Here is a 22,545-nt window from a genome sequence, read left to right as displayed (position 1 = left end):
GAAATGAGGAAATTAGAATTTCATGCGTGCATTTGATTTTCTACTTTGTAATCATGATCGTATGATAATATTTTAAATGCGAATTGTTTGTTTGTTGCACTTTTACGTAAAAAGTATTCATGCGATTTTGATTAAATTTTATAGTGATGTAGGTTATTAAGTAGAATAAGAGATAGACGGGTTTTTGTTGCAAAAATTAAACCGGAAGGGTGTAAAATAAGGGTTGAAAGTTGGATTATTGATTTAATCATAGTTTTAAAATGATTTTAGGTTACTTTTGAATAAAATCATCGTATTATATATTGGTAATGTAGAAAACGCAACTTTTGGTAAAATTTTATGTTTGTTCCTCTTTCAAGCAAAACTACCCAAAAATTTTTCTACATTTTTGCATAGTGATAGATTTGATCTTAAAGAAAACCATAGACTAATTTTTTCGCGAAATTAAAACTATAAAACCGAAAAATATGAGTTTGAAAACTCTATGCTTCCGAAATCTAGTTTTGTTTGTATTTATTTATTCATATAAATAGATTAACTTGTGTTTCAAGGATAAAACCCCACATACCCAGTATCCTCTGTCGGATGTGGTGGACAAAAGTAAAATTAATGATGTCCTAATTACATCATAAATAACGCAATATAACTTTTTGCGCTGATGCCGCGCGGGTTGCGCACGTTTTGTCGATCTAAGTCCGCGGCGCTTCCATAAATTACGCTCGGCGAACATAAATTACCGCAAACACAATCAAATCGTTTGTCGGCTGTTTATTTTTTCATTTGCATAATTTTTCAACGCCTCATATATCGATTCGCGCAAGCAAGTTTGCATTCATATTCGCGTTTTCGACTTTTATTTTGCTCGCTTTACGCCTCGAGAAATGAATTTGTCAATGCACCAGCACGAACGGGCATTAAAAACGAAGAGGAAGAGAGAGGAAATGAACAAAAAAAGATTTTACTACCAACGACATCATTACGAAGGCATTTTCTTATACAGCACGCAACAAAAATAAAATTTCATGCTAAAATAAACAAATTTTAGGTTTAATCCGTTAGATGGCGCTACAAACCCATAATTTTTATGTGTGTTGTGAAGTATACCTTAGAATATTCAACATAAAATCATCACAACCTCCTTAATAATAAAATTAATAAATTTACATAGAATAAATTCAAACGAGGCGTAAAAATTATTTAAATCATGGAGAAATTTTATTAACGCGCTGTATTTCGATCGAGTACTTTGCCCGAGGGGCGAAATTTATTCATTCACTTGGAATTCATCGCAATAACCGGGAATAATCTGCAATCCAATTAAAATAAATAATTAATACCGGAATTTCATATGCACCCTAATGTATTTATGCAACCAAACATACTCTTCTTGCCTTTCCGGTAGATTTTTAACCATAAATATTATACAGTTATTAGTAACATAATACGCTTATGTTACCCAGTTAGCAGGTTTCTTGATACATGATGGTTTTGTTAGATGTAGGCAACCGCACCACGTCGACATATATAGCTAATGAAAACACCCGGCAGTTTGATGACCACGAGTCTATGCGCTGTAAAATTATTAATTGACTTAATTAGTCACTCACCACGCCTATTCCTCCTTCCTGCGTGTGTTTGTGTGCGTAATTAATACGCGCAGCTAATATTCATTACGATGTGGCCTCGTTGCGCGCTATATTAATGCGCTTCATTAGGCATTCCATGTACCCACATGGTGATAATCTTAAAGATATGCAACACTTACATTTAAGACATAAGATACAAGATGTACTAAAATGTTATTGCCACCAATGACTTTTTGTGTCTTTTTTGTGTCTTTTTTGTGCATTTTATTGTTTTCTGTGTAAACTAAGGAAGTAAAACGCGCTTGAAGCGTTTTCAACATGATTCAAGATGTTTGCTTGTTTTGTTTTGACATTACGGATGACTGAAGATATATTGTTTTCTTTTTCGACGCTGTTTTCATCGGTTTTTTGTTGCTTTTTGCGAGGCGTTCTGTGCGCGAAACAAAGGGTTTGACTTGGAGGATGTTTGCATGCTGACAAGTGAAAGATTTTCGTTCCTGTTGACGGAAACATTGTTTCGGTGATGTGCTGCAGCATGAAATATTTAACAGGAGACTGACAGCTGCAGAAAATATTCAGTTAATATAAATCACAATTTATTAAAGTGAAAGAAGGCAAAGGAGTTTTATTTGGAGTCAAATTTACGTGAATTTTACATTTTCTTTGTTTCTCAGGATATTTATTTTGGTTTTTAACAAAATATTGGTAGGATATTAAAAAAATTGATATTTTATAAATGACTGTTGGATTTTTGCGTATTATTTGTTTTTCTGCAAAAGTTGCAAGCATTTTGGTGCAAAAAATTGAATTTTTTAAGCCTTTTCATCATTTTTGTTTTGTTTTTTAGAGATCAAAAGCATTGATTGCATATTTTCAAAGTTTGGCATTTTGTAAAACGAATTATTACGCACCAATATGATTCAGAGTATTTGTATTTTGGTCGTTAGCATTTATTCCAACTTTTTATGCTAAAATTTAAAATTGAGCTGTTTTTGTATTTTTTTCTACTAAAGCACCAGTTTTTTCATTGTTTTTAGACACAAACAGTGGTACTTTAAACTCTGATGGTTAAAGTAGTGACTAAAGTACTTTAGAAATAGCGTAAGCGATACGTGGCTTAAGTTTATTAAAAACTCGATTGATTAAACGCTTGCTACTTTCGCTAAAAATCAATCTCGTGACAAAAATTCACATTTAGCCACTTCATACTTAATATACCATTATTAAATATATATTCAAGGACATATGTAATTAAAACTTAAGACTGTTTTTTATAAAAAAATTTAAAATGAAATTTTTCAATCATAAAGTTCAATATTGATTAAAATGTTAATTAAAAAGTCCACGGTAACAAATTCACAGTTTGCTACTCAATCATAAAAACGCGAAATTTATTCCACGCTCGTGATTGATTTTATAATTAACACTGCTCACGGACGCAATTTACGCGGATGAATATTTGCTACCAAAAGTTATAATCACATTCGAGTATTACAACTATGAATCCGAGCGGATGTTCTGCTTCTGCTTGTTTAAGCCGCGAATTAATACCAACAACTAATGCAGTTCACCGATTGCATTCGCCGCTTTCCCCGAAGGCGTTTGTCGCTCGTCGAATTCCGTCATAATTGTGGTAGTGGCACGGATTAATCCGTCTTGCAGCCCCGTGACGCCGGTGCGGATTTAATATGTGCGCGAGACAACCATGACACATACAACGCCATTCCTGATGGCATGTAACGCGTGATAACAGCCACACGCTCATTATTATTATCATCATCTTGTACGAAGTGTATCAAAACATTTACAAACACTACATTAGGAAATTATTTAGTAGCTGAATTGAAAAGCAGTATTTTTGAGAGTTTTGGTTTAGAATTTGAATGTTTTTAAAAAACTTGTTGGTAATTGATTTTAAACATAGGCAACACTACATACGTCTATTCTACGTGCATAAAAAGCGCGCGGTGGCGTTTATAGGTACTACACATCCCTACTAATATTATAAATGCGAAAGTCCTGATGTTTGTTACACTTTCACGCAAAAACGACTTAACCGATCAACATGAAAATTTGTACACATATTCTTAGTGGTCCCCGAATGGTTATAGGCTACTTTTTATTTAATAAAAAAAAATATTTTAATAAAATAAAGAGATTGTTTAGCCAATAATACCTCTGCATCTGGCTAATTGACTACTTTAACGCCATCTAGCATTCCAGCAATGAAGCTCAAACCTAAGTACTATAGTACCATCACACTGTATTATCACACTGTATTACCGACAGCTACGTCAACATCAAATCCAATTGACTACACTATGGAGACTGTACACTATACTTCCATAGACTATACTTTCAGCCATTTTAAACTTCCCGCCATTCTACTTCATTGTTACTTCTTCTGTGACTACAGACGCGCACGGAAGCAACTTCATTATTTTAGATATTCGCGAGCGAAGCCGCGAGTTAAAGCTAGTTTATAATATAAAAATGAATCGCAAAATCTGTTGGTAAGCGCATAACTCAACAACGCCTCGACCAATTTGGCCAATTATTTTTTTTAAATGTTTGTTAAAGTCCAAGGATGGTTTTTACGGCGAGAAAAATTCGAATAATTGCCGGGAAAACCCTAAAGACAGCTCTTTCTATAGGATAAAAGTTGGCATTGAGATTCAATGATAGTTATAGTTAAATAGTTGAATCCGAGATGGCGCGGTGAAGTGCATTATTAGCAATTCTTTATATAATTAATTTCTTTAAAATAAAATTGCGACTCTTATTGATAGAATTGACATATACTATGTCTAGAACTAGAGAGTAAAAACGAATTACACTTTTATTAAATACTACCGGGACGAAGTCGCGGGTTTTGAAATACGTTTTTTAAGGTTATGAACTATTTTGTTAACCTGTGTAAAACGATTCTGCATAATGTTACAAGTCTAAACGGTAAATATGAAATTCTCCAACGTGTGAAACTGTTGACACGTCATTTTCGAGATGTTTGTCGTGTATTGTTCAGCTTCCGGCTTTCCGGCTCATGTAATAAGAATCAAGTGCAAATGCATCGCTGCAATCTGCGCAAATATTCCTCCTCTCATAGTGTACTACTCCCAGCAGTTTCCATCCTTTGAGCGTTCACTATTAATATTCGAGTGTGGACTCTGTTCGCTGTGTTTCCGGTTTAGCATTTCCTATTCGACCATCGCCGTCCGGAAACAAGAAGTCGACTTGATTCGCACTTCGCCGGGTGTATCTCAGTGTCCTTTAAGTATTTCACCACTCTCCTCAAGCTATACAATCTGCATCCTTGAAGGGTTTACAACTTACATCTTGCGATGTAACTGCACAGCGCGGTGCTTTAGTAATTCATGCGTGTTTTGTCAGTAAGGAAACAATGGCGCAACGTGTGAAGAACCAGCACTTCAACATAAATAAGAAATATGTTCACAAGCAGCCGAAGAGGAAAAGAAATCAAAAAAAGTTTTCGGCGTGCTTGCAATCGAAGTTTATACGATTGGAACGGGTTTACAGAACGATTTGCATACATATTTTATACGTAGGGATGTAGGGTTGTTTAATAGCCATATACAGAGTGTTACAAAATATTTTTCTGGATATCCCTATAGTTTAAATGCAAGTAAAATGTAAAATGTCCCCTTTGGTATGTTTTGAACCGTTTGTGAAAGTATAACACACCTGAAATCGAATTCGCTGCGGCTATCTGTAATTCAAGTCGTTCCGCTCCTATTGTAATATACGAGCACGGCGCGTAATGTTATTAAACAATGCTGCAATTTCCACCGGGAATCGCCGCGCGGCGTAACTAATGGCAATGCGCGGTTGCTGGTTGCCATCTATTATGAGAGAGCATCGCCGCACGGCTGATAATTTTATTTACTGCAATTAATGTATTAAGCGCTGGATGCATTGAAATTTAATAAAAACTGCGAATTTACATTGCACATGCGGGCGCAACAGGGGGGAGGGGTAGGATACGTTGTGTGCGGAGCACTCAACGGAATTGAACTGAATTTTATCCGAAAATAAAGCAAAACGAACGAAAAATTAGGGTTTTGGGATCAAAAGGGTAAAATAATGAAATTTCGAGGTTATGTTGAAGTTAAAAAGTAAAATATTGGTATTTTGAGGTTATGTTTAGGTAAAAATATAAAATATTGATGTTTTAAGGTTATGTTGCGATCAAAAAGTGAAATATTGATATTTTGAGGTTATGTTAAGGTCAAAAAGTAAAATATTTATATTTTGAGGTTATGTTGAGGTCAAATGTAGGAAATATATTCATTTTAATTGCAAAATGAATAAATTTACCTCTTTTCAAGTTTTTAAATCGAAACTTTTATGTTTTTATGTGCAAAATGTCTAAAAATGCCTAAAAATATCAAATTTTTTGTCATTTTGATTATGCATTTGCAATTTCATTCAGTTTTTTAAATTTCCTGACTGCAAATCATATTCTGCAACACTTTATAAACAAATACATCAAAAAATATTATTTTCACATGCAATAAGCCGTGACTATCATGAAATAATGCAATAAATCATCCGGTATTCCACGTAGGTGCTCGTAATTTGCTGTTTTTGGCATGTACACCCCCACACAATGAATACGCGCGCCCTTTACCCAAGGGTGGATTAACAGTACAAAGGCTTATATGTATTGTGTACAGCATTGTTTCGACACGCGCGGAAATGACAGGTGAATCTTTTCCTCTCCTTACTTACCCGTCTGCACACCCAGTACACAGCGGCTAGTGAAGTGAATTGTTTTTTGCGTGTTCCTGCGATTAAATAGAGATTTCCTGCGCGTAAGTATGATGTAAGCGTCTCGGTCGGCGCCTGCAGGAGGAAGAAAATGGAGTGCGACGTCCGGACGCTGGCTGGATTTCCTATTTCCTAATTACATCGTTGCTTCTGCTGGCAGTACACTTCTACTAGTAACCGGCTTCGAGTGCAATGTGGGGAATTGTCTTGGAATCGCTTGAATCTCCTTCACCTAGGCGAGGTTTTGAGGTTTATTCCAGTTTGTTTGCTTGCATTGCCTTCGCTGCTTTTGTGCGCGCGTGGTTTTTGCAAACCGCAGCTGCAACCGCGTAAAAGTTCAAGTTCTTCATTAAATTGCCATCAGCCCGGAATGAAATCGGAATCTTTTTGCTGTTTCAATTTCTTTCAATTTTATTCATTAAAATCCGGAATTTGTAAATCTGGATTTTCCAACGCAGTCTAAAACGACATCTAAAGAGTATAACGAAATAAGATTTCACGGTTTTGCTATCAGCACCCGTCGTGTTTCCTACGTGCATTGAATGTCTTCAAATCTCGTCTTTTTCCATCTTAAAACCCATAAAACCAAACGGTTTTTTTCTGTGTTGAGCTTTTTGAGTATTATACGTTTTAATATTTAATTTAAATAATTCGAGGTGGAAAATTGAGTTTCTTACCACGTTGCTTTGTTATGTGATGAGCGCAGCGCACCTTGCGGTCGACCCTAAATGACATCGACACAGCCCTTCGAATAGGGGAGAGCTTTGAATGAACTTGCCGGAAAGTTAGAGGCTGAGAGCTCGCGCGCTATCGCTCACGAACAGCTTTGTTACTCCGCTTCATTGTCTCCGACTTAATTATAAGAGATACAAGCGCAAAACTAATTTAGCGAATTTTTGCATGCACCTAACCTACAAAAACAACATGCCACCGCCATGCATTTAATTTACTACTTTCACTATAAAATCCTAGATGGCGCTCCAGATGTCGCTGAAAGTGCGTAGATACTCATGAAGTTTCGAAATTTATTTGTCCATTTGCCTGACGGTGTAGCTAGGCATTGCTGAAATATTTAGCGGTCTCGGTCGACCCCCAGAAATCCACTTAGCACACCCCAGCAATTTTTAAAGTGGTTAAACCGCTGGTCTGCCCCACCACACGTAGCATTCGTTCCGGCATCGAAGGCGACGACTATCTTAACGCGTCCTTTTAGGTTAGGCAAGGTGCTTTGGGAAGTCTAGCATTAGGGGCGTTCGACTTTTTCGCTTATTTCTCGCTCACCCTCGGTCATAATCTTGGCGTTTTTATGTTGTTTATGCGTTCGCGTGGCGCTCGCGACCCGTATCCTTATCGATCTCTTATGTAAGCCCTGGCTAGCCTCTAAAACAGCCTACGTCTTGAATATTTTGTTCTTTTATTGTATACACACAAATACAACACAAGAGAACAATACTAACCAAACTTTCGCCAAACGATATTATCTACAAATTGCACGTAGTAAAATTCTTTTTATGTTGACGAAGCTTTATTGTTCGAAAAATAATTACATTAGAGTGAAATAAGGTCACAGTACTTCGGTTAGAAATTATTTCCATTGATTTTCCGATGGTTAACGACTAGAAAAGCAGTATGTGACATAATAACAAGCTTACGACCATGGTGGAAAACTCGATATAAAAATTAATTAGTTTTTAGGTGATAACATAACCTAAAAATTTCATAATTGTATTTTAGGTTATTTAGAGCATGGAAAAACTTAAAAATAGAATAATTGGATTTTGGGAGCTTGCCGAGGGCGATTAAAAGCTGCCGAAATGAAAATTTAAATTTCTGTCAACAGCGCTACACGCGTTGCGTAATTTTTGCGCGTAATTACATACTAGGTACCTGAATGTGCATTGAACCGGTCTGATGCATATGCATTACACAACAATTTTTGCCTCGTTAGGAATTGATTGATGATTGATTACACCACATAATCATCTTTTTTTTCATAATATTTTAATTTAAAGTAAAAAAATTCTTTACTTAAATTAATTTGTTACAAAGTTCTCCTTTAAATTCCTAAAGAAAATTTATTTTGTTAAGGAATCCGGCAAATATCGCATGTTGAGAGGGCCGCATGCATGCGAAACTCTTTAAAATAATTCCGCGTGGTTTCGAAATCTAAAGTTTCTCGCATGCAGCCGGAAAGTTTGGATATTTTCATGTCTAGCGTAAATGTATCCAACCAAAACTATTTCATTCTAGCAAAAACTCATAAAACACATGCGAAGCAAAATTAATATCATCACTAAATTGGTTTTTTTTTGAATAAAATGCGGAGTTCTAGATTAAAATTAAAATAACAATAGAATGTGTAACGAAGCGCAGTGCGCATCTCCTTTTCCTGTTTCTGTGCGCTTTAATTTATGCATTCAATTATTATATAATTAATTATTTATTGATTAAGCTACTCTGCATCAAAGCGTGCTGGCAATTAGTAAGTTCAAGTTCATTAGCTGAATAATTGCGGCCGGTTTGTCGCCAACAGAGGAGTCGCGCCGAGAAGTGGCGATTAATCACGAGGTCAAACGCGGAGGGCAGTGACTGATCTCCTCTAACGCTAGCTTACAGTTGGTAACACTGGTGGGCGCCGGAAGTACTAGTTTAAGACCCGCAGCGCGCTTGGGGTTCATATTGTCCGCGCGCAGCTGAACAACGTCGATTATCACCATAACTAACGCGTGTGTTTGTTGTAATAAGATCGCTTAATTTGCATGACGAAAATACGAAGACCCTTTTCTTTCTTGTCGTCGAATTGAATGAATGCAAGGCGCCTGAAACAATTTATTCACGCCGCTTTCAATTTAAACACTTGTTTACTTACACGCGGCATGAAATAATATATAGAGACGTGTTATCAGTTGAGACTTAATAAAATGTGCGCTTACGCTGCAGTAAACTTCAACTTAAAAGAGACCACCCGGCTCTTTGAAATTGCCCTCCGCCTTCGAGCGAATCAATTATTTCCATCCGATATTGCCCAAACTCGGCGAAAGCTTTTTATTCGACATGTCTTTTACCATCTGTATTATCCACGCGCGGATGAACGATGGCGCTGTCTTCGTTTTGCTGTCGTTGCCCTCGCCCCCGAGCAAATAAAACGCCGAAAAGGGCGAAGATATCAATTGCAGATATCGATTTCACGACGCTGATTTATTTGCTGATTGTGTTCTATTTGTTACAGTTCTATTCGATGCTGCATCGCAACGATATCGCCAATATGTCGCTGCGCCTCAAGAAGGTGACGATATTTGCGCCGACGAATGAAGCCTTCCAACGTTATAAGACACCCTACGATGACGAACTTGATAAGGAATTGGTTTTATATCATATGAGTAAGTTTTCTTTAAATTATACTCACTTTTAACATAAAAATGTGAATAATACACTCACACGACTTTATATTTGGTGTAAGAAAAGTTGCCTATATTAAATGGTTATGTATTGGTGGTTGCATAGGTATTGGCTGCGCGATCGATTAATTTGATTGTGACTTGGAATCGCAACTAATTGTTCCCGTTGTTGCACGTCACCGGATGACGCCCGATGCGTTAATTTCAATTAGTCGACAAAGACATTCCGCACGACCAGGAATTCGCGCGCACTTCATCTCAATTCAACTCGCGGAAACGCCGCCAAAGCCGCAGGTAGCTGGATAATAATTACCCGGCGCGCTCTGTCGACTGATATGAAGCAACTCTCGCCATTTCTCGGTTTCGCCGCAATTAATTCGCGAACGTAGAAATGCAGCGGTGCGGAAATGCAGAAACGCTCACGGAAACATCGCCGAGATGCAATATGCAACGAAAATGCTCACGAAAATACGACGCGTTGAAATATGTAAAACATTTTCGTTGTTGGTGTAATTGGACATTACGGCGTCGTGAATATTCCTAAATTCGTGAAATGTTCCGATGTTAATATTCATATATTAACATGCTGCAACCAACATTGCAGGGGGGAAATTTGTAAATTTTCAACTTTTGTTTGACGTAGGTGTAATTTATTTTCATACTTTAAACATCCTCTCAACAACATAAACTATTCATAAATAACGGTAATTTAATATTTAATAGTCTACCAAATTCAGAACTAAAATATTCTTATTGCATACCACCAAAATTTTCATGTGGATGTTTGTTATACTTTCACGCCCAAACCACTAAACAAATTTTCATGATTTTTGAATAGTGATGGATTAGACAGTGGAAAATAACATAAGCAACTTTTTATTGCAAAAATATAAGTTTAACGATGCAAAATAAGCGAAAAAGTTTTGTTACCAAACAATCATAGTTGTAGTTACGTAATTCAAACCTAGATGGCGTTGTTTGAATAATTTATTTTCAAAAAAAGTTTATTTACGTCCTGCAATGTTTTTGTATGTGACACGCGTTCGCATTAAGCAAAAGCCGTAGTTCTCAATCTCCAAAAGTGCCATCGTTAATATTCATGAGCTTTCCGCCCGCGTAAGCTCTCCGACAAAGACGTAGCAAGAAGCAGAATCATCCGACGAAGGGGACCAATAAGGTCCGACCCGAACGGCCGCCGCGGGGATTTTAATTAACGCGAAAAACTATATCGCCAAAGAACATACACTCATGAAACTTATAATTTACTTCGTTTTTGTTCGCCAACTTACCACAACGTTGATAATACTTAGTACGCATTACCAACTTTCATACTTTTATAATGAAATATTCATGCTCTTAACGCAATTTATACAATTTTTGTTTTACGAGTTGGTGATAATGATATCTGATAGTTTTTCGCGTTATCATTGCGATCGTGGTAATAGTAATAGAAATGGCAAAGGCATTAAAATAGTTTCGACTTGAATTTCAATTTAATTGCGAGTGCAGCAATCGATTGTGGTCGTAAAACACGCTGACCGCTGTTGCATCCTGCGCGGACGTGAGAAATATCCCTTTGGCAAGAATTCCACCATGCTGGACCATCTCTAATATGGGGCGCACACCAGCTAAACTTGTTTAATTACGAGTGCGAACAAATTTCACGATTTACGAGCGCGACGTGATCACATCGATTTGGATATGTTGGGTTGCATATGTTTTGTGTTATATGAGTTGCCTAACTTTTTCATTTAATTTGTACGAAATTAATATGAATTTTTAATGCGACTGTTAATAATTAATTATTAATTAAACCATAAACTTGTGAATTGTATAGTTGACGTTGTAATAAAACGTTCTGCAAGCATTAAATGCAATGCGAAGCAATCAAACGGAAGGCATCAACCTCAACCCTTGACGGCACGCGTCGCGGCGGTTATAATCTCCCGCCTCATTTTAAATGCACACCAAATTGTCTAGACGGTGCGTGACAATGCGGCGTTTCGAACGCCCTTAACAGACAAGCCACCCTTTCGTTTTCGTTTACATTTTTTTAGCGTTTCACCCTCTCCCGATTAGAAAATTACCTTTTGTCACCGTCAGCGACGCATATGCATCATGCGCGGTTTTGTTTGCATCGTGCACATGATGAAAATCGATATGCACTTTCATTTTCCCTTTTTGATGTTGATTTTGATGATGACGAAGCACTCACACTTTTGTTTGATTTGCGTGCCCACAGCGAACTTGCCGCAGACAACCGACCAATTTGTAACCGGCTCGTCGACGTCGCTGACCTCTGAATTAGAAGGCAATCCTCGCCTCTGGGTGACCACCAAGAAGGGCTCCTATCATGACGATGTTTACATCAACAACGCGCGTCTCCTCGTTAGCCAATCGAACTTCAAAGCAAAGAATTCAAGGCACATGGAACAGGTGACTCATTGAATCAAAATTAATCATTTTCTAATCATAATCTACAAATATATCAATGATTTTATGTTATTATCCATAGGTCCTGCATAAAATCGACGAAGTCTTGGTCCCGGTAATATCTCCCAGCACGGCAGCGACTAAACTTTACAACCCGCACGCGTGGGACTTCCTCGAACACTACGAATCACTGAATATTAATCCCTTCAGAGTACGGTAGGTTGACTTATAGCTTAAAAAATAATTTCCAACCGTCCCCGAATAGAAACTTAATTCAAACTTCTCCAATGATAAAATTGATGGAGATGGAGGACGAGATTAGAATCTGGCACGTCTTCTCGTTCTCAATTTCAAACGCCTGTAGATAAATTGCTGCCGCGCGCATTAAGTTTAAATAATTTATGAACGCAGATTGTTCCGCGAACGAATCGTGCGCACGCGCAAGGAGGACATCTTCCGTAACGAGGGAGGCCATACATTTTTCATTCCTGTCGATGAGGGTTTCAAGGTAAACGAAAAACATAAAAAATTACTTTTCTGGAACAAGATATTAATTTATTTATGTGCGAATAGAATTCACACGCGGATTCGATCGATTCCAAAGTGATCGACGGGCATGTCATCCCCAAAATGGTCCTGTTTACTGCTCCAACTGCGAAGGACATGCCTTATCCCACTATGGCCGACGGGGACAACATGAAAGTATATATTACTTTCTCAGAGGAGACTCATGGACGTACCACGACTAGTAAGACTTCAAAATAATAAAAATTTAAGGTTTTTTTTTTAAATTTATTTTAATTATAGTTTATATCAAGTCTCATAACATCCTTGGTGATAACACACATTCCAAGGGTGTAGTACTGGCCGAAATCGTCAAGGCTAACATTCCTGTAAAGAATGGTGTTGTGCATTTGATCAACAAACCTTTAATGGTCGTGGACAAGACCGTCAAGGATTTCCTTCAGGTAAATTAGTTTTTTTTGTGTACTTTCACAACGTGCAACGTGGAAAAATGTAAAAATGCCTCTCGCAGCGCTGTATCCATAGCTTGCAAGTCTATTGTTTACGGAGGTGATTTACTTCCGGCAATTTGCTTCCCTGCAGCGCTGGTTTAAAGACGATTACGTACGTTTAAAGACAGGATTTGCAGGGCTGAACGTCGAGTAAATCAAGGGGGAAGAGGGGCGTGCGTTTTTCACAAACGCGGCGTTAATTAAATTTCAACTAAGTAGAAACTGCCACAGAGACGGTTGAAATTAGAATGCAGTTAATGCACACACCCACGCTAATTATGCAAATTTAAATTATCTAACAGCTCACACGGTTGCACAGGGCTATAGGGCATTCTAGAGGGTGTGGACACATCTTTTTATGTATGTTTCATGCTCTTACATAATGTGCAATAGTGCACACATGTGCTCTCAGCGCCGAGCATAAACTTTTACGAGGTGCACATGGCGCTGGTGTTGAAGATACTATCATTCTATCAATTCGAAACGTAAATACACTCGTTACACTCGAAGAATAATATTTATTCAAGCGCGTAGATTTTAAAATGGACAAAAGAATGATTTTGTGAACTGCGCTCGGTTTGTTTTTGAATTTGTGTGTTTGCATTTTAATGAGTCTTTTCATTCTATTTCCAACCGTGTTGCCTGAAAATCACTGAAAAACCTCTAACAAAACGGACGTCGTTTGCAGTACAAGGTAAAAAAATGTGTTTCCGCATAGCGGATTTTGTTCCATCTCGAAACAATAACCGAATTAATACACCGTTTATTAACACACAAGCAACTGGACTTTTATGCGATACCTTTTTTCGTTGTTGTTGTCTAACACGCACCAGTAATTGCAAAACCCTCACAAAACTCACCAACTCACATCGGGGATATTGGACTTGTTTAATTATGTGAACAATGCGCCACTAACACGAGAAGTTCTGGAATGTTCTTACTAAACGATTTGTTTAATATGTTTAAGAAGATAATTTGGATTTAGCATGGATATATTATTATACTACGCATGAATGATTTTATGTTTTATGTTTGACACTTAAAATGTTTGTTTTGAACGTGCAAACGTTGTTTTTACGATTGTACACGTTAATTTTCTTTGGTTTCGAATGAAACTTATCATTTAATCTACCGTTTTGTTAATTAATGTGTACTTAAACTTGCATGTCACCGTAACTCGGTTAATCTGTGTTATTTTGTAATAATCTGACTCAAAACCTAACTGTTTCTTGCTCCGTTTTACTTATTTACGGTTTTTATTTGTTATGTTTGCTTTGTCACATGATCAGGATAAAGAGGACGGTCCCCTGAGTAAATTCTGCCAGGAAATCGCGGATGCCGGCGAAGTTGGCCAGGAGTTCATGAGGACAATCGAACGTGCGCATGAGAGCATCACGCTCTTTGCACCCTCGAATGCCGCCTGGGACGATGGTAACCTGAAGAATCTGCTGCGTGATCCGCAGAGCATGAAGGAGATCCTCTACATGCATTTGGTCCTCGACAAGCGTCTATTCCTCGAGAACATCGCCGATTCACACAAGCGACACGTACGGTTTCTGTTTTCTCGCTTGATTTCTTTGGCTTTTTGATAGAATAGTCTAGTTTTTTCCATGCGAATACTTCTAGACGTAGTCTGTAACCATTGACACAAGGCAGACGCTTTGAATTTTTACAAGTTTTGTTGTTCGCTTTTAACCAAAACTGAATTGATTGATTTAGAAGTCTTGAGGTTTTTGATATGCGCTGTTTTCTGTCATGGAGTAGTTCTTTTTTGAGTTCGCACACGCATAAACCACGTTTGTTTCCTTCTCTCTCAATATGTTTGTTGTTGAGTGTAAAACAAAACAAAGAAAAACAGTGGGGCAGTGCGGCAGAGCGTGCTTTTGCTAGAGCGTGTAATTTATCGATAGGATTACCAGGCAGCAACGCTGAATCCGAAGAAGACGCTCATCTTCAACGTGGCATTGATCGGCAACAATCGCACGCTGACGGTCGATGGCGGCGGTGTCAACGCCACAGTCATCCAGCCGGACATTGCAGCGAAGAACGGCGTTATCCACATCATTGATCGTGTGCTCGGCGTACCATACACCACCATCATCGACAAGCTGCGTAACGACGCTCAGCTGAAGTAAGTTCACATGCACGATTTCGGAAATTAGCGCGATTAAGTTCACTTGAGCATGTGAGGTAAATGTTGTATGTTTTCAGCGACACGCTCTTCCTGGGAAGCCGTAGCGGTTTCAACCAGCAGCTGAATGACACCACTCGCAAGTACACCTATTTTGTTCCACGCGACAAGGCCTGGGCCGACGCTCGAATCCGCTTCCCCTCGGAGATTAAGAAGCTCTTCATGCCTGACTTCACATATCACGTGAGACATATTTCACTGCTTTACTACGGCACCGAATTGAAATTATCATAAATATCACTCGCAGGCAACGCTTGTCACTTAAGGCGATAAACTGGGACATTTACGATACATTTCGAATTTCAATTTGCAATAAAAATCAAATTTTATTTCAAGTTTCCATTAAACTTTATTGGCCGCCATGACACTTACCTAATAAATGATTTGTGCCTAGGTGACTCAAATCTTGGAAAGACACTTGGTCATCTCCGATGTGGCGTACACAATGGAAAAGATCAAAGTCCTCACTGGTGATACCAATACGACTCCGTTTAACTACTACAAGCACAAGGAAATCGAATTGCCGACAGTACGCGACAGCCTGAGCATGTTCGTCGAGGAGCGACAGGATCACAGTAAGTTGCAACATCATTTTGCACCCAGCTTTTCACCGCGTGTACATCCTCTGTTTGTGTGAGCTTCAGAGGTATTTTGAGTGCCGTTTTATCCTCCCTGGAACACACACGGAACACCACCTTTATGTTTGCGTTTATTTATTGTGTTAGTAACGTTTATGTATTTTCATAGATACGGATGAGCAAAGCAAAACTAACAAAAGTAAGTTTTGGAGTGCATTTGACGTGCTAATCGATCAGAATTGCACCGCTTACAGTCAACTCGTTTCCATTCAGTTTCTTTCTTTGATTTTTTGGTGTCTTTTGTTTCTGTTTTATTGGGTGTTACAAGTACCGAACAGAATTATACAAAATTCTCATGAATGTATCAACTATATCTGCTTACTTCTCATTCTAGAAGCCATCTTTGTGCTTTGTGCGGTAGAATACAAGTCAATATGTACATTATTTTGATTGTGAACATGCAGTACACCACATTGGGATACGAAACGCGTATCTCTGGTCCTTTTTTTTGTATCATACACGTGTTTTCGGAATGATGGCGAATGTGATCGTTTGGTTTGATGCGACCGATTTGAAACTGTTACAGGTTTCATCATCCACTGGAAGGGCGAGAAGATTCCGGTCTTTCGACCGAACATCGAGTGCACGAATGGCATCATCCACGTCATCGACGCGCCGTTCTTAAAGGAGGGCGACATCCGGGTTTCCGGCGCGCCGACCGCCGCACTTGCGCCTCACCTATTGATGCTCGTTATCGCCAAATGGCTGCTGCTATAATGCCGTGCGGGTAGATTTATAGACTAATTATTTCTACCAAAACAATAAAAACACACACATTCACACGGGAAACGAGCATTGAGGATGTTTTGATCTTAAAAGGACAGGAAAAACAGCACGCATGGAACAAATTATTTGCATTTTAACTATTCTTTCAGCCGAAATTCACGTATTTCACTGGAAAGTCATGAAAATTTGTCGAAATACGCGAATTTCGACGCGCAAGCTTCGATTACGCTGGAGATACATTCCAAAGACACTCCGCGAAGCAATTTGAGAAACAATAAATTAAGAAATGAAGCATTTCAGTTTAAAACACACTCACACACACACATTGATGACACTTCCTGTACATGTGGAATGCTTGCACGAGCGACCGTTTTCGATATATAAATTACACACTTTTGGGCAAGAATCTATAGACTGGGATTGAGTAGATTTGTAAAAGAAGGATAATAATTACACAGCAATGTGATAACAAAGTAAAACGTACGGCTTATAGAGCGAGTTCACCTAAAATTATTCGATTAATCAGCAAGCGACTGAAGCGTAAGTTATTTTTAGCATAATACTGAGCGTAAACGTGAACAAGTGAAATTGTGACGCCTCGGAATTACCCTAAACGTAAGAACTGCTTACTTTGTATTATATTCTATGCTAATTTGAGTGATTTTGTGCGTTTCCGCTTTGAGAGTTCTGGTTTTAACACGACGAGACGTAAAGAAAAGTTTATTAGATACCTATAATAGGAGGATATAAGAGGGGATAAAGCGTAATTTATGAATTAATTATGTACATATTAAATGCGTGAATGTGTATAAATGTTCATATTTTTGACATGCAAGAAATGTTTATAAATGTTAGACCATTGTCGATTCTATTTGAGAGCGTAAGTTTTTGCTTACAATTTAAAGAGAGAGATGCAACGGGGGTATAAACATTGCTTTTTAATGTAAATCCGCATATTAAACTACGAGTACACACAGACAAAGATTAATTACGTAAGAATGGTTTGGCTTTTCCTCTTCGGGCACTGAAATGCTTCATAAATACGAAACTATTAAGGTATAATAGAGTTAATGAGAGGACGCTGCAAGTAAACGTGTAAGGCTTACGTTCGTTACGTCCAGTTTGCTACTATCTTATCAACTAAAATACTAACTAACGATACAATTAAGCGATTATCAAATTATCAATAAATGTACACCGGACACGTCTCCAACAACATACACACGACAAACACACTTGACATTATTGTACCAAGAATCAAATCAAACGAAACAAGAACAAAACACTACATCTCTAATTGAAGTAATATGTGTATTGGACTGACTGTACCGTTTTAATAACTAACTATCGAAGTGAAATCTAATGTATAACCGTAAACACAAGATACTGCTAAAACTACTGTACGAAACCAAGTAAAAAATATACATACACGTGTAATCATGTAATCATGCGATGACAGAAACGAATAATTGGATGTTATAAGGCTTAAAAACTAAACATAATGAACATGTTAGTCAATAATGTTTTAGATGTACAATTATACTCTATGTGTGTATAAGATTGCACTGCCATTTGTGAAACTAAAAATGAAACATACTATAACTATCGACGAAGACAAACAAAACTATTTGTAAAGCGGTCAAACAAAAGTGTTGATAAAAAAGCGATAACCGATACCATTTTTGTATTATTTGCAAGATGATGAAATTAAATTAAAGATATGTAGAAGGTAGTCTTTACGTAAAATTTATAGCGAACGCGTTTGAGAATCATACTAAAGTGTTATTTTACTAGTTGACAAGGCGACATGATTATTTTTTAAACTATGTACTTCTAACTTGTAATTAATCACACACGTTTTACATCATCAACCGCATTATATCATCGAGCATTTATTGAGTAAATCTTTCAATGAAGAAATAAAGCATTCAGTGCTCTAAGTTCATCATGTTTCATTATTTTTCCTGTGAAATGTGATTTTATTTGCTATCCTGCTTGTTCCAATTGAGTAAGGTTAGAGGGAGTTGAGTTTGTTTGGTGCGGTTGTCATGGAAACAGTCCATAAGAATACACGGTGGTCGGCCATCATGGAAAAAGTAGCTCGCTGATTGGCTAAATGAATTTTTCAACCAATAATATTGCATTCTACAAAAACAAGGAATTTAATGACCTAAAACACTTATATTTATTTAGCTGATTCTGTATTTTAGGTGGATATGAGTTTAGAAACATTTTTAAATACGTACGTTTCGATATCGCGCGTGTTATTGTCAAAGGTCAACCGCAACCGCGTTTCAATGCGGCGTCCTTGCAATAACCTTCCAGGCGCGCAACGCACAGCAGCATTCCGCCCGCTTCCTGCTCATTCCTGCGCGCCGACGGCGTGCAACAAGTGTTTGTGCCCGCACACATCCTTAGCCTCCTTACACACTGCTGCGTCCTGCCAGACGGGAACACCCATCCGCATCGCCGCGTCCACAGCCATGAACGACCGCCTCAAGTGTAAGATCGGTCCGTCGATCCTCAACGCCGATCTCTCCCAACTGTACAAAGAATCACAGCGATTACTCGACAATGGGGCCGACTATCTGCACCTGGACGTGATGGATGGACACTTTGTGCCGAATCTCACCTTCGGTGCACCGGTGGTCAAGTGTCTGCGTTCGAAGATCCGGCATGCCTTCTTTGAAACGCACATGATGGTGCAAAATCCCGAACAAGTAAGTGCATTGTGTTGCATTCACTAGTTTTACCATAGAGGTTAAATTGATAATAATGTTGTTTTACTCTGCTGCAGTGGATTGAACCGATGGCAGACGCCGGCGTCGACCAGTACACATTCCATATTGAGCCTGTGAAGGAGATCATCAAGACTTGCAGGAAAGTGAGAGAGGCAGGCATGAAAGTTGGGCTGGCACTGAAACCTGGGACTGAAATTGATGCAGTGAGGCAATTCATTGATCAAGCTGATATGATCTTGATCATGACAGTGGAGCCTGGTTTTGGTGGGCAGAAGTTCATGACTGATATGATGCCTAAAGTACAATGGCTTAGGCATAATTATCCTCTGCTTGACGTGGAGGTTGATGGGGGAGTTGGCTTGAACACAATTGCAGCATGTGCAGATGTAAGTTATAAATTACTCCTTTATATTTGATTGATACAGACTGTTAAGTCTTTAAAATGACATGATGATGAATTAAATGAATTTTTGTTTTCAGGCTGGTGCAAACATGATTGTAAGTGGGACGGCGATAATAAACGCACCGGATCAACGCGCAGTCATCGCCAGCCTTCGTGAGACTGTCGAAAGTTCCATACACAAGTGCAGCGTTTAGTTACAATAAGCAACAAAAAACCAAAAAATACAAAAACCAAGCGCAACAAAAGCAATGTAATCACAAGCAAGTGTTTGATAGAGAATTAATTTTGACACGGTGGGCAGGGGGCATTCAACTAGCTAACAAGTACAAGTTCAGGTTACAGTAACCATTAAGCAAGCGCTGAGGCAGTTGGATCGTGTGCTTCAATCAAAAAGTCAATACGCGTATTTGATAAAACAAAACAAGTAAAGTAACAGTAAAGAAATCCAGCAAGTCAAAGCACTTGCACTTGCCATTAATTATACGGGGTATTCCTCGGACAACATCAACATGTATTGTTTCTTTGGCGCATGTTGTTTGGTTGCATGTTGATGCTGGGGAAATTGTGTCTTTAACAATAAGATTTGTTGGGGAACTCTTTTTGTACGAATTATTAAGTTTATTCTTTCGTTACGTTTTTGTTGTACAAGTATTTGTTTGAAGCGATCGTTGCGTTGCTATGAGAAATCAAGACTTTTTCGTCTCGCATGTGACTTACGAATCGACTTGAGAACACAAAAGTTACTTATTAATGCAAAAAAAAATAACGCAGAAAACCGATCAACTAACGACTTGTTAATCGTAATGTTTGGCCGACCGCCTTTATTGGTCCTTGTTAAACGAATTTATTACTAACTATATTAAGATTATTACTTATACAATATATACTTGAAAACGTAACAAGTTGGAATCATCTAATCAAAACGTGATAGATCATTAGTAGTAGTATTATTGTCGGTAGATTTTTGCGGTGTGAATTTTTGTGGAAATGTAGAAACAGAACTCTGTGCGATTTCTTCGGAATGTTCGAAGGCAATCGGTTTTTCTTCAGGGTTTAATCTTGAACGTAGCGCGGCCATTGTTACAAGAATAGCTTCCTCTGTCCGTATAGTCCTGGAACCTTGATCGGGCACCGTGTTCAAGTAACTGTCGAATAACAAAGATGGATCTTCAGCTTTTAAGACTTCATCCCACTCCAGCGCGGATTCCAAACCATCCAGACCACCGAAAACTACAAGCGCGTGCTTGTAACTTGGACTTTCAAAGGTATCAATTGAATCTCCTTTATCTGATGTCCCAATAGTCAAATCATAACTGAAAATTTTGATTTACATTTGATTTAGCAATTTTTTAAAAATATTTTCTTGTTTCTTACCCATTTTTATAAGGACTCTGACTGAAAACCTGTGATAACGAGTTGGCGATGCGTACATTATACCCCCAATACACACCAGTCTCAAGTCTAGGCTGAGATGGTGTAACCACAGTTCCTCTGAGTTTCTTACTGCCTTCAGGTTGAGGATCAAGTCTAACAGTACATCTCAACCCTGGTGTAAGTATTTTGTCTACATGTGCATCTGCTTTAAGTCCTACATACACCAAAGATCCTTTCCCATTACCAACTGGTTTGTTAGTCACAACACCTTCTCTAAACTTGAAGTTATTTTGTTCTCTTAGGTGGTGTGGTGCATCCAGAGGATTTAAGATACCAGCAAATTTCAAGTCATTGTGAATGGGAAAGAAGTGCTTCCTGAGATATTGTGGGCATTCAAGGTACTGTAATATTCTTCCTAATTGTACACAGCATTGTCTTGATACTTTAGTTCCTTGAGCATCATCAATTGTTGATTTCTTGGCTGTGGAAGATGAGTTTTTGTCATCATAGACTACTACTTCATCTACTTGAAAGATGCATGCTGCCCTAGCGATTTGTCCAGCGAGATAGGTTCGTAGTTCAGCGGATTGTGCATTATCTAAGATTGAACCAGGCACTGCCAAGCTCATTGTGGAGAGTTCTCTTGGTTTTTCTTGTGATTTTTGATGTTCTGCTGCTTGTAGTGCTTCTTTGGCAGCTTCTTGGAGTTTTGCTTTTTCGGCTTTCTTGATAGCGCGTTCTTCCTTCCATTTCTTACGTTCTATTTTTCGTATTCTATTTGTATCTTTCCAAGATTTTGACTCGGTCTGTTTTTTCTGTGGCTTTTCCTGGGCCATGCTCACTTTTTCGTTTGGCATGATAATTATTGGGTTATGTGCGGAGCACGTTCAAATGAACCTGTTCGGTTGGTTGCCTAACTTAAAATTTAGTTTCTGAAATTAAGTACTCAACGTTGTCAACAATGATTTAAATGAAGAATAAAAAGACTACACGATTCGTACACAATTTTACATAAATTATTATCACATGTAACATTTGAATCAATGCTAAACGGCTTATATTTTCGTAAAAAATCGAACTGCTGCGAAGCCAAGCTGCCTTATATTTAATCGTCCTGAGCGAATATGCCTTCCTGTGAAGGAATTCGGGAAGTATTACATTACGTTCATGATTGCTGCGTACCATCAGCGTGACGGCTTTGCGCAAGTCAGGCTTTAAGTGGGGGGTTAGAGACTAGTCTTATCACATTCG

General features: G+C 38.2%; 3 protein-coding genes across 6 annotated transcripts in view; 2 read left to right on the top strand and 1 right to left on the bottom strand.

The window, feature by feature from the left end:
• Positions 1-18,721, top strand: part of Fas1 (fasciclin 1) — a 45,752-nt gene extending 27,031 nt beyond the window's left edge. Inside the window, exons 2-13 of one of the 4 annotated variants that reach the window (XM_065301812.1) lie at positions 9,604-9,754; positions 12,015-12,208; positions 12,288-12,421; positions 12,617-12,713; positions 12,779-12,953; positions 13,013-13,173; positions 14,511-14,768; positions 15,141-15,352; positions 15,433-15,595; positions 15,807-15,987; positions 16,160-16,189; positions 16,577-18,721. In XM_065301812.1, coding sequence (XP_065157884.1) covers positions 9,604-9,754; positions 12,015-12,208; positions 12,288-12,421; positions 12,617-12,713; positions 12,779-12,953; positions 13,013-13,173; positions 14,511-14,768; positions 15,141-15,352; positions 15,433-15,595; positions 15,807-15,987; positions 16,160-16,189; positions 16,577-16,767 — 1,947 coding nt within the window. In that variant the 3' untranslated portion in view covers positions 16,768-18,721. Of the gene's footprint in view, positions 1-9,603; positions 9,755-12,014; positions 12,209-12,287; positions 12,422-12,616; positions 12,714-12,778; positions 12,954-13,012; positions 13,174-14,510; positions 14,769-15,131; positions 15,353-15,432; positions 15,596-15,806; positions 15,988-16,159; positions 16,190-16,576 lie in introns of all 4 variants that reach the window. The other 3 variants (XM_065301811.1, XM_065301813.1, XM_065301815.1) reach the window with 3 other exon arrangements.
• Positions 18,722-19,058: 337 nt separating this feature from the next.
• On the top strand, positions 19,059-20,822 carry Rpe (ribulose-phosphate 3-epimerase). Its single transcript, XM_065301821.1, has 3 exons — positions 19,059-19,496; positions 19,574-19,903; positions 19,998-20,822. The coding sequence occupies exons 1-3, from the start codon at positions 19,074-19,076 to the stop codon at positions 20,112-20,114; spliced, it is 870 nt and encodes a 289-aa protein (XP_065157893.1). The 5' UTR covers positions 19,059-19,073; the 3' UTR covers positions 20,115-20,822.
• On the bottom strand, positions 20,709-22,207 carry LOC135791410 (putative methyltransferase C9orf114 homolog). The gene is made up of 2 exons (XM_065301820.1): positions 21,295-22,207; positions 20,709-21,233 (listed from the first exon to the last, which is right to left on the bottom strand). The coding sequence occupies exons 1-2, from the start codon at positions 22,149-22,151 to the stop codon at positions 20,834-20,836; spliced, it is 1,257 nt and encodes a 418-aa protein (XP_065157892.1). The 5' UTR covers positions 22,152-22,207; the 3' UTR covers positions 20,709-20,833.
• Positions 22,208-22,545: the final 338 nt, after the last annotated feature.

The sequence above is a fragment of the Atheta coriaria genome, unplaced genomic scaffold (assembly GCF_025399875.1).
Source record: "Atheta coriaria isolate IRGN ID8LTWV9N9 unplaced genomic scaffold, Caltech_Dcor_3.1 hic_scaffold_4_pilon, whole genome shotgun sequence".
Lineage (NCBI taxonomy): Eukaryota > Metazoa > Arthropoda > Insecta > Coleoptera > Staphylinidae > Dalotia > Dalotia coriaria.
Note: the sequence above shows the minus strand (reverse complement) of the source record. Positions and strands in the feature narration are given on the sequence as shown.